General features: G+C 41.5%; 1 protein-coding gene across 10 annotated transcripts in view; it reads right to left on the reverse strand.

The window, feature by feature from the left end:
- Positions 1 to 2,094: 2,094 nt before the first annotated feature.
- The window catches only part of dtnba (dystrobrevin, beta a), a 49,405-nt gene continuing 35,343 nt past the window's right edge, over positions 2,095 to 16,156 (reverse strand). For 3 of the 10 annotated variants that reach the window (XM_061703927.1, XM_061703922.1, XM_061703921.1), the window contains 12 exons: positions 15,582 to 15,653; positions 15,349 to 15,429; positions 14,769 to 14,856; positions 14,579 to 14,658; positions 12,818 to 12,931; positions 11,793 to 11,889; positions 10,760 to 10,780; positions 10,437 to 10,584; positions 9,119 to 9,208; positions 7,804 to 7,851; positions 4,578 to 4,611; positions 2,095 to 3,834 (listed from right to left, as the gene is read on the reverse strand). In XM_061703927.1, coding sequence (XP_061559911.1) covers positions 4,604 to 4,611; positions 7,804 to 7,851; positions 9,119 to 9,208; positions 10,437 to 10,584; positions 10,760 to 10,780; positions 11,793 to 11,889; positions 12,818 to 12,931; positions 14,579 to 14,658; positions 14,769 to 14,856; positions 15,349 to 15,429; positions 15,582 to 15,653 — 847 coding nt within the window. In that variant the 3' untranslated portion in view covers positions 2,095 to 3,834; positions 4,578 to 4,603. The remainder of the gene's footprint in view (positions 3,835 to 4,577; positions 4,612 to 7,803; positions 7,852 to 9,118; positions 9,209 to 10,436; positions 10,585 to 10,759; positions 10,781 to 11,792; positions 11,890 to 12,817; positions 12,932 to 14,578; positions 14,659 to 14,768; positions 14,857 to 15,348; positions 15,430 to 15,581; positions 15,654 to 16,156) is intronic. The other 7 variants (XM_061703924.1, XM_061703925.1, XM_061703926.1 and 4 more) reach the window with 7 other exon arrangements.

Here is a 16,156-nt window from a genome sequence, read left to right on the forward strand (position 1 = left end):
TGCTACTATCACAGTTCCTCTACTTGAAGTATGACTTTTATTTCTGAATTTAAAGACAGATTAAAAAAAATATATATATATATATATATATATTTCATACATCTCAGAGCTTTAGATACTGTTTAATATTTCAATATTCATATATTTAATATAATTAGTAATTCAGCCTTGTGTTATTATCATTGTGGAGAGTATTGGAACAGTGAATTTCCCTTGTGACTGAATAATGTATATATCTGGTATTGTCCCATAACTGTCTTGTAAAGTTCCAAAACAATTTTTCAGTTAACTAATGTGAAACTAAAGTTAACTCCAGTCAACAATATAATATTTCCTGTCTTATTTCCTACACATGCCAGATTCAGGTGGGTGACTAGTTAGCTCGTCTGCCTCACAGTTCTGAGGACACGGGTTCAAATCCGGCCTCGCCTGTGCGGAGTATGCATGTTCTGCCCGTGCCTGTGTGGGTTTTCCCCGGGTACTCCAGTTTCCTTCCACATCCCAAAAACATGCATGGTAGGGTAATTGAAAACTCTAAATTGCCCGTAGGTGTGAATGTGACTGTGAATGGTTGTTTATTTCTATGTGACCTGGGATTGGCTGGCAACCAGTTCAGGGGACTCTCCCAGAGTCAGCTGGGATAGGCTCCAGCATGCCCGTGATCCTAGGGAGGATCAGCGGTGTGGAAAATGGATGGATGGATGGATTTTTATCATTACAACATCCTGGCCAAAACTATGTTCTACCAGAGTAAGGTCATAAAACTAACAGGGTTAGCAGGGTGCTCCTGCTAAGTAGCTGAACAATCCTGCTTCCTTCACCTCCTTTGTCAATACAGCTACTGTAGTTGTACTTACCTGGGTTATGGGTCCATTATGCCGATGATCATAGTAAGGATAAGCGCTACAGAGAAAGTATGGATGGATGGATGATGGATGCTTTATTTTTATTTCATTTATGCAGAGCAGAGTTTTGATGGGTGTCAGGTTTGAACATTTCTCCAAAGATTTATTTTTTATTTTTGTCATTCCTTTTTTTTTTAAATTCAATTTGAGCATTTGTATTACACTATTTTATTAGACAGTGCTGATTGTGTTTACAGTAAAAGAGAACTTGTCATCTCCAAGAATGATCCTTGCCAAATACGTTTTGTCTATACCAGCCTAAAAACCACCAGCTTCGCAGCGTTTGAAAATTCTGAGAAAACACGTGCAATTAAGGTATATGTATCTGCTATGAAACTACAATAAACATGCAATGAATACAGTAGTTGTCTGTGAACTGTGGCAAATGCATTTTATACAGTAATTTGTTTAATTTCATTAGACAGTGCATGATTACCTTTGTTGTCATATAAAACTCAATTAAAATTGTATACTAGGTATATCTAATGCATGTGAGTGTATATGTTCTCATTCATATCATGACATTCAAATGGAAACGCTGCAAGATTTGTCATTTGTCAGGTTGAACAAATGTCATCAGTCAAAAATAGTGTTGTTTTGATACTTTAACTGACTTGCTAACATCTATAGAAAGGAAGGCTAAATTCTTTTGACCTCTGGGACGTAAAACACACATTAAATAGCACATCCAGGGTCATACCTAGACTGAGTTCAAAGGAGGTGATGGGTTATTTATGGCTGTCAGGGATGTCACAGACAACAGATGGCAACAATGAGTTGGATTCAGTGTATAGTTTAAGGGCCCTACCCTTGCGTCTTTGTCGCACACAGTCATGACCTCTGGCGCAAGCTCATGGGAAATGTGAGAACAGCTCATCCATGATAATTAGGACACTAAACCAAGGAGAAAGGTTGAAAGTAAAGTAGAATCAATGCATTTCACTCCCAAAACAATTTAACTCATATCAATGTAACATTATGTATGAAACAATCGACAAGGAATCTCAACTCTCATGTTCTGATATTCAATATACTGTATATACCAGTTAAACGGTAAATAACATTTAAGGTGAGCTTCAATCAAAGAAGCACCAACGGAGGTAATGGCACACAGGTGCGAGTACAGCATTGTGAAGTTATGTTTTGTCCCGCTTGTTGAATGCACCAATAAGAGACAGGACAGACTAGATCCAGTTTGATGATAAATAGAATTTATTGCAGATCAAACACATGAGCACAGACGCTTTTTACAGTTTCAAGTAAGGATGCGTCCACTCTGTCAGTGTTGCTAAGCGCCTCTTACAGGGGTCATTCGCATATGTCGTAGCAGAGGACACACATGTGAAAGATAACAATCATGACGGTCCTGCTCTATTTCAGGTGTTACAGCTATTCTGGTGAGTCATAGATCTGGGCCATGGAGCAGGACTATCATACATTCTAATTATAGTGTATGCAATGACATGAGCAAATGGCTGCCTGCTGTGAAGAGGGTACTGTATGTTATTCACATGCACATTGAAACATGGAAACAATAGCTGAAAATGATCAGTCAGTCAAATTATATTGGAGATGTACAAGACTGTTGTGCTCTGAGCGCGCTCTGTCAATTGACTGTCTGTTGTCGTACTGGAGCGGCTCCAACTACCGGAGACAAATTCCTTGTGTGTTTTTTGGACATTCTTGGCAAATAAAGATGATTCTGATTCCGATTCCGATTCTGTTGCTTTAAATTACTGAACTCACACAAGCTTGGTTCTTTGGTTCAGTGCTCGCACACGCAGCCAAGCACTGTGTCGTTGTTGCTTTGGTAGCTTAAAATCCACAGTGGACATAATCATTCGCACAAATCCACTCCATTGTTCAGAAAGCTTGAAATGAAAAGGCAGTTAAGTAGCAAAGTGTGAGGAGTCATTTTGGGCTGCAGAGTGTAAGAAACGTTCTTCTTTCAATTGGCAAACAGCATGCAGTGTTTAAGGTTTCAGTTGAATGAACGTATCAGTTAAAATAAGGTTCTAAAATGACTTGTCCCTTAAAATGCCGAATACAGGGACATGTTTTTCTATTAGAATCAAGGCAGGCTGACGCATCATCTGTCTTTGAGGCAGCAGAATTGCCTTGTTGGTTGTAAAATACTGTATAATTGTGTCACTTTTGGGTTCATGTCTCCTCTCACTTTGCTGTTGCATAAAATACTTTAATAATATCTATTTACCTTGCATACACACACACACTCACACACTGTCATCTCTCAGTTCAGTACCAGGACAGACAGCCTCAGCTGCTATAGGAGCAGCACCTGTGGAGTTATTCACATCGCCTTAATACAGCAGCAAATGTCCCATTCAAGATTTATGTCTCAGCAGGGCCAGACCACTCTTATATACATATAGACTCTCACAACAAATGAATAACTGGCAAAAATAAATAAATGCAAAGCACATAGTGCTGAAACTTAGCCATCTCTTCTTCTTTTTAACAGTTGACCTTCTTGTTCTTCTCCCACCCAGAACTGCATCCTGTATCTCCATCCTGAGAATTAAACCTCCCAATAAAATCTCGTCACACACCACTTTCTCACTTACTTCGCCCTCTTGTGATTTAAAAAAACAAAACAACTAAAAAACACACGCTAAAGCACGCACACACACACACACACACACACACACGCACACACTTGGGTACAAATCAGTAGGCTTCAGGTTCCTTGTTCAGCTATGCTATGTTTGGCTGTGCTCGATTATGTCAACACATAAGCAAAATCACAGTGACAAGGCAAACACTGATTCAGAACTATACATCAGTAAGTGGACTGGAGTTTGATGTCCAGGATTGCTTGATTGGCACTTGTGTTCCAAACGCCATTGGGTAATGAGGAAGTTTTGTCTCCATTTTAACTTCTTCTTTGGCTGGGATGAAACCACGCTGCCTGAGGAGAGTGATACCTTTGTTATTCCGAATATGCACATATTTAGTTTTAACAATGTTTGGTTTTACAATGGAACCTCTAAACTCAAATGTCCCTGGAGAAATCCAAATCTGAATTTTCTGGTAAAATGCAGCTTTAACGTTGCACAGAATTCCAGTCCACTTTGACGTGACAGCCAGCGGGTGGAATGGAGCTTTGCCACCGTGGCCACTTTAGAGCGCTTCGTTGTCATGGTGTGAAAAAGCCCCACAAGCCAGTGGGATATAATCTAATCACCGGAGGATTTAAGATTTAAGATGTTTTTGCGGCTCAAACATGAAGTTATGTGTAGACGTAAGAAAGATGCTAGACGAAGTAGCATCTATTTTTTCAGGTCGTAGAAGTGTTATTTGAATGAAAGTTGACAGTTGAGCGGGACGTGGTTTCATCGCATTCAGCGGACACGCACACAGTGTTTGAGAGCAAAGAGAACGGTTGGGGTTGTTAACAACACCCTTCTCAGTTGTGTGTCAAATTTATTTGAATATTTATTATTTAAATAAATGATTTAATACTTATCATAATTACAAAAAAAAATGTAATCAGATAAAATACAATCACTGCTTTATTAGAGACAAACAGATGTGCACACTTTTACTTTGGGTGGAAAAGTAGCATGTTTATCTCCTGCACACTAAATATATTAACATTAAAATTATTTGTTATGCTTCATCAGGGGACTGAAAACTGATGCTCATACTCACTGTTTTTATTGTTCCTGCGATGAAATTTAACCTGCTGGATGGAAAAGAATGTTTCAGGAGAAAACAGAAGACAAAGAAAAAAAGGCATCAACAGATAAAGCAGTGTCAAGGTAAAACATGTTGCTACCACAAAAAGCTTCAAAAAGGGCACAACCTGACTCACTCATGAGAAAAGATCATTTCCTTTCACATATTAAGATCAAACTATTTGGAATATACAACGCTGGACCTCTTGCCTGTCTGGTAAAAGGTTATCAGGTTAACGGCGCAGGTTAGCATCCTAATGAGTGTTTAGACCAAACCCGGGGGCACACCAGGAAGTGGTCTGCAGGCCGCCGACACATAAAGAAGGTCCGCTAATGAAGCACAAGCCCAACTAATGAGCAAACGAGTGAAAAGTGCAGTTGTATCCATGCACGTGGTGACATGCACCCAGAGAAACAGGAAAAAATACAACTAGTACAAGGCGATTCATAAAAGAAGGAAAAATAGCTCATTTTTCTCATAAAGTCGAATATACTATTTTTGTATGAGTTGCTGCTCTGTGCGTGTTAAAGTAGCAGTTGTTTGAAAGTTTATATTTACTTAACATCTATGCTAATTCCCATAAATCTTAACTGGGAGTGACAAAAAACAAACTCGCTTTACTTCTTATTTGGAGATTGATGTGAGCGAGAGTTTTTTTTTCCCTCAAAGTGACGTTAAAGCGACAGTCTCCCATTTAAACTACTATTATGTTCCGCACGATAAGGCGCACCGGATTATAAGGCGCAGTCTCAATTACGGGGTCTATTTCTGTACTTAAGCCATACATAAGGCACATCGTATTATTGGTTGGAGTTCTTTTTTTAATCCTCCCGGAATGATGGCAAGCTCCGAATTCATTTGCTTCACTTGGTTTTTCACAGTGGCGGTGATATGGGCGTGCATGGAGTCGCACATCAACAGAGAAGGTGATGCGTGGAAAAAAAAACATCCGGTCTCTTTACATACACCTCTCTCAGCCACTCTCTCATTTTCTCCTCGTCCATCCAGCCCTTTTGATTGGCCTTAACGATGACTCCGGCTGGAAACTTTTCTTTTGACAGCGTCTTCCTCTTAAAAATGACCATATGTGGTAGTTTCTGTCCATTACCGTGGCAACCAAGAACAACAGTGAAAGCAGACTTCTCATGCCCCGTGGCGCGTATGGATACCGTGCTGGTCCCCTTTTTCTCCACAGTATGGTTCACGGGGATGTCAAAAGTTAGAGGGACCTCGTCCATGTTGGCGATGTGGTTGGGCTGGATCTTTCTGTCGGTAATCTTGTTGCTGCAGTAGGCGCGGAAGATGGTCATCTTTTCTTTGTAATCCGGTGGCAGTTGCTGCGCCACGGTAGTCCTTGCGCGGATGGCGAGATGGCGCCTTTTCATGAAACGGAAGCACCAAGACGGACCTCCTTGAAAGTGTTCGATCTTCATGTCTTGCGCTATCGTTATTGCCGTCAGTCGAATGGTGACTGTAGAGACTGTAGCGGACATGCACACCGCAACTTTGAGGCGTCACAGAGACTCGCGACCACCTGAGAACTCCCACTCCTCCACGCTGCCCTGCTGTGAGACGGCGACTAGGACAGGGCCTGGTGCACGTCAAGGGGACCTTAACCTAATTAGCAGCTTCCCGTCTAATCTTGATTCCCGTCTTCAAAAGACCCCTTCCCCGACCAAATGGTTGGGGAAGACTATGTGGTTAATATCCACCGATGCGCGTGAGGCTCCACCCACTGGCGTTGAGAGGAACTGCAAACGCCAGAACTCGTGGACGTGCCTCTGATGTTTGTTAACAGAAGATAAAATGACCGTTTTAATATCTTGCAAACTCTGTAGAAATATTCCAAATGTATGCCTAGGTGTCTGTGTCCCCATAGTCACTCTTCTGCATGATTTTGAAAGCTGTTCATGATTTGAAATCAAACAGTACGAAATGTTACATTGAACAATAAGCAACCCATCTGCCACGACCAAAGTTCAAGCAATGATCCTACGCGTGAGAGTGCAGAGTTGGGAGTGTTTTAGATTGATATTATTTTAAAGCCCATTCACTCAAATTTGTAGACAAGATTCAGGCTGATGGGTGTGGTCTTCTCCAAGTTGGCACTCCCTCTTCCTACGCCCCGCCCCTAGGGTATTTAACTCTAAACTCACACCTTTCTTAGGGAGTTGAGTCCATGCTAGTCTTGTTTTTCCTCTCCTCGTGCCTTGCGGGCAGATCGCCAGGCGGACTGGCCATCGGCCACCCCTCCCCCGTTTCCCCTTTTGTGCGGGCACACGGCTTGGTAAACGCGAGCCGGGATCGAACGGACATGGCTTCCCAGCCTAAACGTGGGCCTGCGCTAAGCGATCAGAGCCGCTACTACGAAGGTACCGGGTCCGCTCCCAGCCAATCGGGATCGCTCTGAAATTGCCAGCGAGCCACGAAAGAGGCAGGAAGAGAGACTGCTCTTTGTTCAAGAATCCATTGTTCAAGTTGGTCTTCCAACTCAACCACCTCGCCTTGTTCCCCCTGAAACTCTGTTTTGTCTTCTTAACTTGGCCCAGTTCATTCTCCTGCTTCCTCCACTTCCGAACCATAGATTCACTGATTTTGAATTCTCTCGCGGCTGCTCTATTCCCATTTACAACCGCGTAACTGATAGCCTGTAGTTTGAATTGTGTCTCGTAAGCATGTCTTTTCGCTGATGCCATTTTCGGGGGTCCTTAGCCAAACAAATGTTGTTTTGCAGCATACTGGTAGTAGTATACCTACCAGAGGTAAGCGCACGTAATGTACTGAGCTTTACGTAAACTTCTCTAATTGGTTTATCGCTGCCAGCGTACGCAGTGTTCGTATTACGTCCCTATGTCGGCGGGAAATGGTCCGACAGTCAATCAAGCTTACCAAAATCGCACAAAGGTTTTACAGATTTTGGAACTCAGTGCACACATAAGGCGCACCATCGATTTTTGAGAGCTTTTAAGTGCGCCTTATAGTGCGGAAAATACAGTATATGGGTATAATTATTTAAAAAATAATAATAATAATTATGTGGTCTGTCTCTATTGCAGATTTTTACTCCAGGTGGGTCTGGAACGTTTCCTCTGCAAATACACGGGGGTTCATGTTTGTAATACATGCAAACACTATGATAATTTGAATCAATGGCGGAAAAGGTTTGTGGAAAAGGAAATAACACACTTCAAGAGATTACCTCTGTCCTTCCCATTCAGCAATCTCTCCTCTTCCTCCCGACCGTCATCTGCTTAGAAAAAGGGTCAGATTTAGGCTTGTGAATAAGATATACATGTACATTTTGTTTCCACGACAACATTTATGTTGCACCAGGGAGTCCTGTATTTGTGTGGCTTCACAATAAAAATCCTTTTCTGCGACTACTGCCTCATTATGGTCAGAAACATACAGCTGATTGCAGAGACTACTGAATTCCTCTATATCGCATGTATAGTGTTCCACTATTTATCCCCACGAACCCACTTTTAAGAATTCCACCATGGCGCAGGTTTGCACTCTACTGTAATCCCCACATATTTGCAGCTAACTAGTCACATATTCAAATTTTTTTCTGTGGACCATATACCCAACAATTCGCTGGAAAATTCACCTATTACCCTTTTTCGTGCACTTTCTGAAAATAGGAAAGTCGTACAGTAATTGGTCCAAGGAAGTATGTTGAAGTGATACATCTTGACTGAGAGACAAGCTTTGTATGTCAAGCAGGAGCAAAGGCTAGCCTTGGTTGTTAGGAGTCTCCCTGGAATGTGCACAAACACACGTGCACTTAGGGTGCATTTTTTTCAAAACGAAATAATCTGTAAACCATTTATTTTGAAGGGTAATGTTATAAAATGAGTTAGACATTATATAAAATTGTTTTTGAATCATATTTATGTGGGATCTTTACAGTTTAAAGTACGAATATTCTAACTTTTTTTTTTTAACTAATACTGCACTGCATTTTATTAACAGATATGAACGATCCCAGACTAGCTTGTAGAACATTTTTTTCATTGATTCATTCATTTTCTGAGCCGCTTCTCCTCACTAGGGTCGCGGGCGTGCTGGAGCCAATCCCAGCTGTCATCGGGCAGGAGGCGGGGTACACCCTGAACTGGTTGCCAGCCAATCGCAGGACACATAGGAACAAACAACCATTCGCACTCACAGTCATGCCTACGGGCAATTTAGAGTCTCCAATTCATGCATGTTTTTGGGATGTGGGAGGAAACCGGAGTGCCCGGAGAAAACCCACGCAGGCACGGGGAGAACATGCGAACTCCACACAGGCGGGGCCGGGGATTGAACCCTGGACAACTCCCTGGGTGCCTAAACTGCCCCCTGCTCCAGTGTGTTCCACTAACAAGTGCGTGTGTGCACTGTGATGGGTAAAATGCAGAGAATAAATATTGTGTGTATGCATGCATTTTAATGACACTAAAGGTGATTCTTGTTCTTATAGTCTAATCGTTTTAAATTTTGAGTTCAAAAGAGTGACCAAGTGTGGGTACCAGAATGAAGTTCTTTGACCAGTGAGGAGACAGTGTTGGTAATGGAGTCAGCTGCTACTAGAAGGTCATTCCTCAAGTTTCTCCTGGGGCCTGAGAACATTCAACAACAAAAAACAATAGCGAATAAAAATAGTGAAAGTGTCACTCGAAACTGATCACTTTTATCTGTATAATTATTTGACACAGCTCTTTTATTGGATTTAACTAAATCGTGTAAGTGCAGCTTTAGCTACATTTACACTATGTTTACCCATAAAGCAGTGCGCTGAGGAATTTTGGCCATTTTTTCCCTCCGTATTCAAGTCTTGCTTATTTCTCATGGTCAATCACTGTATCCGCTGTTGATAATTAATGAGTGCGTCATGTTATGGTATAAAATAAGCAAATCCAATAAGACAGACTGGTTAGCATAACCAACTGCCTCACAGTTCAAATCCGGCCCCGCATGTTCTCCCTGTGCCTGAGTGTGTTTTCTCCGGGTCTTCTGGTTTCGTCCCACATCTCAAAAACATGCATGTTGGTTAACTGAAGACTCTAAATTGCCCGTAGGTGTGACTGTGAGTCCGAATGGTTCTTTGTTTATATATGCCCTGTGACTGGGTGATGACCAGTTCAGGGTGTACCCCGCCTCTCGCCAAGAGTTAGCTGGGACAGGCTCCAAGCACGCCCGTGACCTTAGTGAGGATAAGTGGTACAGGAAATGAATGAATGAATAAGACATGCAATGGTTGTGCAACTGTTGCAGTCTTTTCAAAAGACGGGGCAGTGCATTGAGGGTGTTCTTTTGAATGCTCGGGTGATGGGGACCTAATTTTCTTTTGAGATACATACATTGCTCTCTATCCCACGACTGGAGGTGATCCTCAATTGTGTAGAAATTGTGTCTCTGGTCTGTGACCCCATCGGGCGATACCGTATCAGACAGTAATTGATTTCCACATATAATTTATCAATGCATTCACGCAAACTTAATAACATCTTATACAATATTGTCCCTGGAATCATAAATTCTGATGAAACCCAGAATACACTTTTAACGAAAGTAGCATCCTTTTCTTTTGCTGCCAACTTTCAAAATGTACCCAGCCCTGTTATATTACAGCCAACTACGTTTCTCATCCACACAGTGCCTGCAGTGGCAATTTTTTGGACCCCTTACAAATGTTGACAGGCATCCACCACAATCACGGCATGACACATTTGCCTATTCTGTTCCCCGCGTTGTTTCACGACAATCCCGTTTTGCCCATAGTTCCCTGAAATTGGGAGGCAAACATAGCTTTACAAAGTGGCTGGTGAGTACATCTAAAAATGTTACCTTGGGCAAAAGCCTCTTGTACATTCCCGCCCACACCGGCAAGGGAGTCTTGGGGCGAATACATCTGCGGAGACGCGGTACCAACTGAGCGACCAGGCGAAGGGCTCGGCCGGGAAGGAAAAGCATGAGCGGAACCAGCGGCCTGCGCCTAAAAGAAAGATTTGTAATAATGAATCCATGTGGTTTAGGACAATAAAGCATTTTTAAAAAATATATATTAAAATAAAAGTATTGTTCCGAAACAGACTTAATTTGAGTTATCTTTGCATCCCATTTTTTACAGGCCAAATGATTTTGCTGATCAGAATGGGGGTTAAACTTACTGCCTGTCGCTGTTCCTCATCCTACAGGGTCAGAGCACAGGGGTAGGCGGAAACAAATGGAGAAACCGTGGAAAGAAAAGGTCAGACACAAGCAGTGATAGAACAGGTAAGAGTTTTAAGGAGAAACCAGAGGAAGGAAAGTGAGGTGAGCAGAGGTGGGTAGAGTAGCCAAATATAGTTACTTTAGAATAATATGACTCAAGTAAAAGTAAAAAAAGTTGTCATCCAAATATTTACTTTAGTAAGAGTAAGAAAGTTTTCAATGAAAAAACTACTCAAGTAAAGAGTAAGTTGTGAGTAACTTCTCTCTTTTTTTAATCAGAGCATAAACAGCAAATAAAATAATAAATAATAATAATATATGGGAGACGACACACACGTGCCACCATTTCAAATTTGAACTGCCCAAAAACCAACAACACATGCATTGGGCCCGACAGAAACATTATTTGCTTTATTCACTGAAATGACTTCATGAAGAAGCTGTTTGCTGACCGGACTTAGTGACTGTGTGTGCGTGTGCAACACCATAATATAGGGCTAATGGTGCCGTATCCACTGCCAAAACAACAATAGAAACATCTGCAACTTACCGCAAGGTGTTTTCTCAAGTTAGAACTGTGCTGAAATATGGTCATGTGTCGTCTAATTGGTGAATTGGAGTCAAATGACATTAGTGGTCACGTTGGATTGGCACAACAGGCGCCCTATGCGGAAGTCGAAGATGGTGTCTAAAAATAGACGCGCACATGCAAGAATGGATAAATAAAAGTAGCGAGCGGCATGTCGATCATTGTGACGGAGTAAAAGTACCGATCCTTCTTCACATAAATACTCAAGTAAAAGTAAAACGTATGGTGCATTTAAAGTACTCTGACAAGTACAGTTTATTGAAAATGTTACTTGAGTAAATGCAACAGAGTAAATGTAGCGCGTTACTAACAACCTCTGTAGGGGGGGGGGGGGCATTGTATGTGTAGGTGACCAAATGCCATGCTGAATGAAGGCCATAGTTCAAATCAGTGTGTGTAACCTTGAGCAGCTTCATCAGTCCCTCCAGCTGGACCATCAATTCTCTCCTACTCTCTTGCAGAGACGACATCCTCTGCTCCAACTCATCTTTCCTCTGTCTGCAACACAACAAATACTGTCACTTTAGTGGGACTGAACAAAAGTGCATTTATTAAGTCCCATTTTAGGAAAATTCAAAATGACAAACATCTTCACGTTTCAGTACGACAGTAGGGGTGTTTTTACTGTAGAGTATCTATTTTCATTTCCATATTTGGCTACATAAGGGGTGCAGAAAAAAGAAACCCTTTTCTATATGATGCAGTACAGTTTTACTCCACTTCAACTACAGGCACTATACTGGGCCAATATACATAATGAAGTGTAAATGAAATGATGATTATTGCACAATATCACAAAAGGTATACCACTGTTCAGAGCAAACTTAAATGAATAATTAAGGTATTAGCCATTAATAAGTGACCTGGATCAATAACTGCTGCTTGCTGTAGTAGATTTTAAAGCTGCAACGAGTGAAAATGAACATCTTTTGAGAGGGTGGATCCCAGTGAAATGGAGACTGGCCTTAAAGTTAAAAAAACGTCTTGGTGCATAGTGACTGGCTATTTGACCTAAAGAGCATGATAACAACATGGTGGACAAATCAATGTATCAAAACCATTCAAACAACATGGTTTCACAGAACAAATCCCTCCTGTTAGGTTTGTTGTTGTTACTGAAAAGCATAAACATGCTTGATGAGTATTCAATTTATTAATTTATTTTTGCATTGGCTTTTCCAAACATCCATCTGTCATTGCCATCTGCCATAAAGCCTCCTGCTCTGTGCTGCAAAGCCTGACAGCACATTTCTGCCTCAGTGAGACACTGGCACTCAATGTTGACAATGCATTGTCAGAATCGGCTGACTTAAACGGCAGCTTTATATCCGTGAACACGCCTGTAGCTCTTACAAAGGTAAAAATATCAGCATACATGAAACGTTTTGTAACATGTTTCAGTGTAGCTCCTGGAGTGTGTGTTCACCTGAGCAGACGAAGCTCAGCCAGGAGAGTCGGGTTGGTGCTGCCCTTCTCTGGACTGGGCTGGCACACAGCATCGTGTTCTGAACGGAGACGCTTGATCTCTGCCAAAATCTCTCTGGGCAATGAAACAACACAGTGGTCAATGTTGGGCACACTGAACATGACTGACCAGGCGGGGGGGGGGGGGGGGGGGGGAACTTTTCCAATAACAACAATAACATACGGTCCAATAAAAGATGAAAAGTAGTGTTTAAAGAATAAAAATAAATGCAATTCATGTTAACCTCCAAAGTTAACATAATTTTTTTTTTTGTGAAGCCACGACAGAGACTTTAGGGCATAAAGAAATAAGTGTGATGCTAAAAATGGAACACATTGCGCAATAGAAAAGTGTGGACTGCTCAGTCCAACATCCATCCATCCATCCATTTTCCGTACCACTTATCCTCACTATCTCAGCTGACTCTGGGCGGGAGGCGGGGTACACCCTGAACTGGTCGCCAGTCAATCGCAGGGCACACATAAACCAACCATCATTCGCACTCGCATTCACACCTACGGGCAATTGAGAGTCTTCAATTGACCTACCATGCATGTTTTTGGGATGTGGTAGGAAACCGGAGAAAACCCACACAGGCACGGGGAAAACATGCAAACTTCAGACAGGCGAGGCCGGATTTGAACCCAGGTTCTCAGAACTGTGAGGCAGTTACAGTCGTCCACTGTAACGCTCAGTCCGCCATAAGCAATACAATTAAATATCAATTACATACCCAAATAAATTTTACCAAGCAAACGTAAAAGTAAATGAATTTGTACACTCCTCATTACTTCATGGGTCGCAAATATTTTTGAAACTTGGTCCTACTTCTTCGGTACTGATTCATGCAAAGGTCTACCTTTGCATGCCCTTCAGATAGTACAATCTTTACTAGATTTAGGTGGAGAGGAACAGTATGAGATCGTCCAGCTTTCTGGGCAGCTGTGGCCCAATGGTTAAGATCATTGCCTGCCACCATGGGGGACCTAGGTTCAAGACCCCGACCGCCGATCCACCAACATCCCCCGGACATTGATACCCCAAACTCCTCCCTGGGCACTCAAGTTACCTTTAATAATATGTTATTATGAATAATTACTTTCATCCATGAGAAGACACCTATCATGTTAATGATTTCTCACAATTATTACCAATGATTTAACAAGGTAGAAAACCGATAAATATCAATATGCACCACTATTTCTATAAATGTCTGCAAATGTTTATATTTTCAAATGATAATCTTTACAACATACCTACAAAATTACAATGTTCCATCACAGGTTAGCTATTTTTTAACAGGCCGCTGAGGGCTGGCTACCTGGTGCCCACAGGGACCATGTTGGTGAACCCTGCAATAATTCATTTCAGCAGTACAGTACTGATAAAATGCCACCCGGTAACAGCAATTCTGTGCCAACAGCTTCTTGTTTCTTTCTTCTCTTTATATGTTTGTGACAGTCAGTAATGTTGCATTGTTACTTAAAACACTGCCTGTGCAGCTTTTCTTAATATAATATTTTAGAATGGCGATCATTTGATACTGAAATGAAAATAATTCACTTTACATAACTTAGTAATTGATCATTTTGAATGTGCTCGACATTGGAGGTTCCTCTGTAATAATAACTAAAGAAATACTTTTCAAAAAGTAAAAATAATATAAACAAATACTTAAAAGCAACATTTTCTCAACAAAAATTTCAATTAACACTTTTCTACCTGTTTTTGGATTCCAGCTGCGCAATGAGCTCCCTCTTCTGTTTGTTTACATCAAAGTTAATGCTTCGAGTGGGTATCACCTAAACACAACACAAGATTGAAAACATTACTTGCCAATGCTTTACGCGTTTCTCTGCATGAGGTGTATGACTAAAGCTTATGAATATGAGATTGATAAATATGATCTCACCCCTGAGCTTTCGGTCTCTGCCAGTCGAGAAGTGTAGCGGGCGATAAGTTTGTGCTCCTCATCTTGCCTGCTAGGAATAGGTATGCTGCTAACAGAGAGAATATGTTTACTCTAAAACTTTAATATCACTTTCCAAAATGCATACAACCTTGTTAGTCATTGTTAATCATAAAAAACATTTTGGACAAACATGTTAAAAAGCATACAAGTACTGTTCGTGCATATTAATTCGCTTCGTCCATGTTGGTTAACAAATGTACATTACATACTGTATACTGCTGTCAATTAGATCTTAGCACAGAGGCTTAAAAGTAAAAAAAACACTTTACAACTGTAGGGCAAAATCCTGAGGATAGAAATATTGTTTCCTACTGCTATTTTAAGTAGCAGATGAGTCAAACTAACACATGACGCACAATCAGTTTCCCAAAAGGCTGTTTGTTGTTGCAGTCCAAACTGACTTTTTGTCTTATTGGCTTACAAGCTATCATTGGTTCTTGTTTGTCTTTGCTGACAAAAGGATGATTAACTATAATTATATATTTTCTATTCCAATAACTGGATCCCTGCAGCCTCTCACCGTGGGCTGCGCTGAAGGCGATTCACATAAGCGGCGATCAAAGCGTGTTCCTCATTCATGCGCTGAGCTGTTGCCAAACTGCTGACAAAGGTTATACACAGCAACGTGAGCATTACATACACTACATTGACAAAGTCTTGGGACACTCAGCTCACTACTGTGGTGGAACCATTTGGGAAAGGCCATTTTCTGTTCCAGCATGACTGATATATTGGTAGTTTATCAAACTTTACCTCTTGGTGGACTCTGGTGCTGATGAAGACAACAACATGGCTGGACTTGGGCTCGCAATAGGTTGAGAAGGGCTGCACATACGTTAACAAAGACAATGATGACTTGCATCGACTATGCAAACACAGACAAAAAGTATGATCATCAACTCATTAAGTACAGAGCCCTATCCTACCCGTAATCACACATTTGAAGCACACACTCACACGCTTCAGTGTAGTCATGCAAAGGTGAATCATTCCGGTCAGAGCAAACACAGACAGAGCAAAGATCACAAGAGGTACACAAAGACAGATGAAAAGAGATAAACAACTGAAGCGAAACGCTGTAAAAGATGAAGACTGAGAAAGAAAATGACCTGATGGTGCCTTACTATCTGCATACTCACAGCATAGTTTAGTGGCTCTGTGCTGGCCTGAATAAAAGCTCAATGCTGGGAGGCATGCAATGAACCCATCTGCTGATGTTCAGAAAACCAAACACTGTGAATTCAGCCACAGAGGGCGGAGCCAGCTAAAGGGTTGGCTGGATTTGTTATTTCCCTAAAGCTACCTGCATGTTCTGTGAACGTGTAACG

The sequence above is a fragment of the Phycodurus eques genome, chromosome 18 (assembly GCF_024500275.1).
Source record: "Phycodurus eques isolate BA_2022a chromosome 18, UOR_Pequ_1.1, whole genome shotgun sequence".
Taxonomy (NCBI): domain Eukaryota; kingdom Metazoa; phylum Chordata; class Actinopteri; order Syngnathiformes; family Syngnathidae; genus Phycodurus; species Phycodurus eques.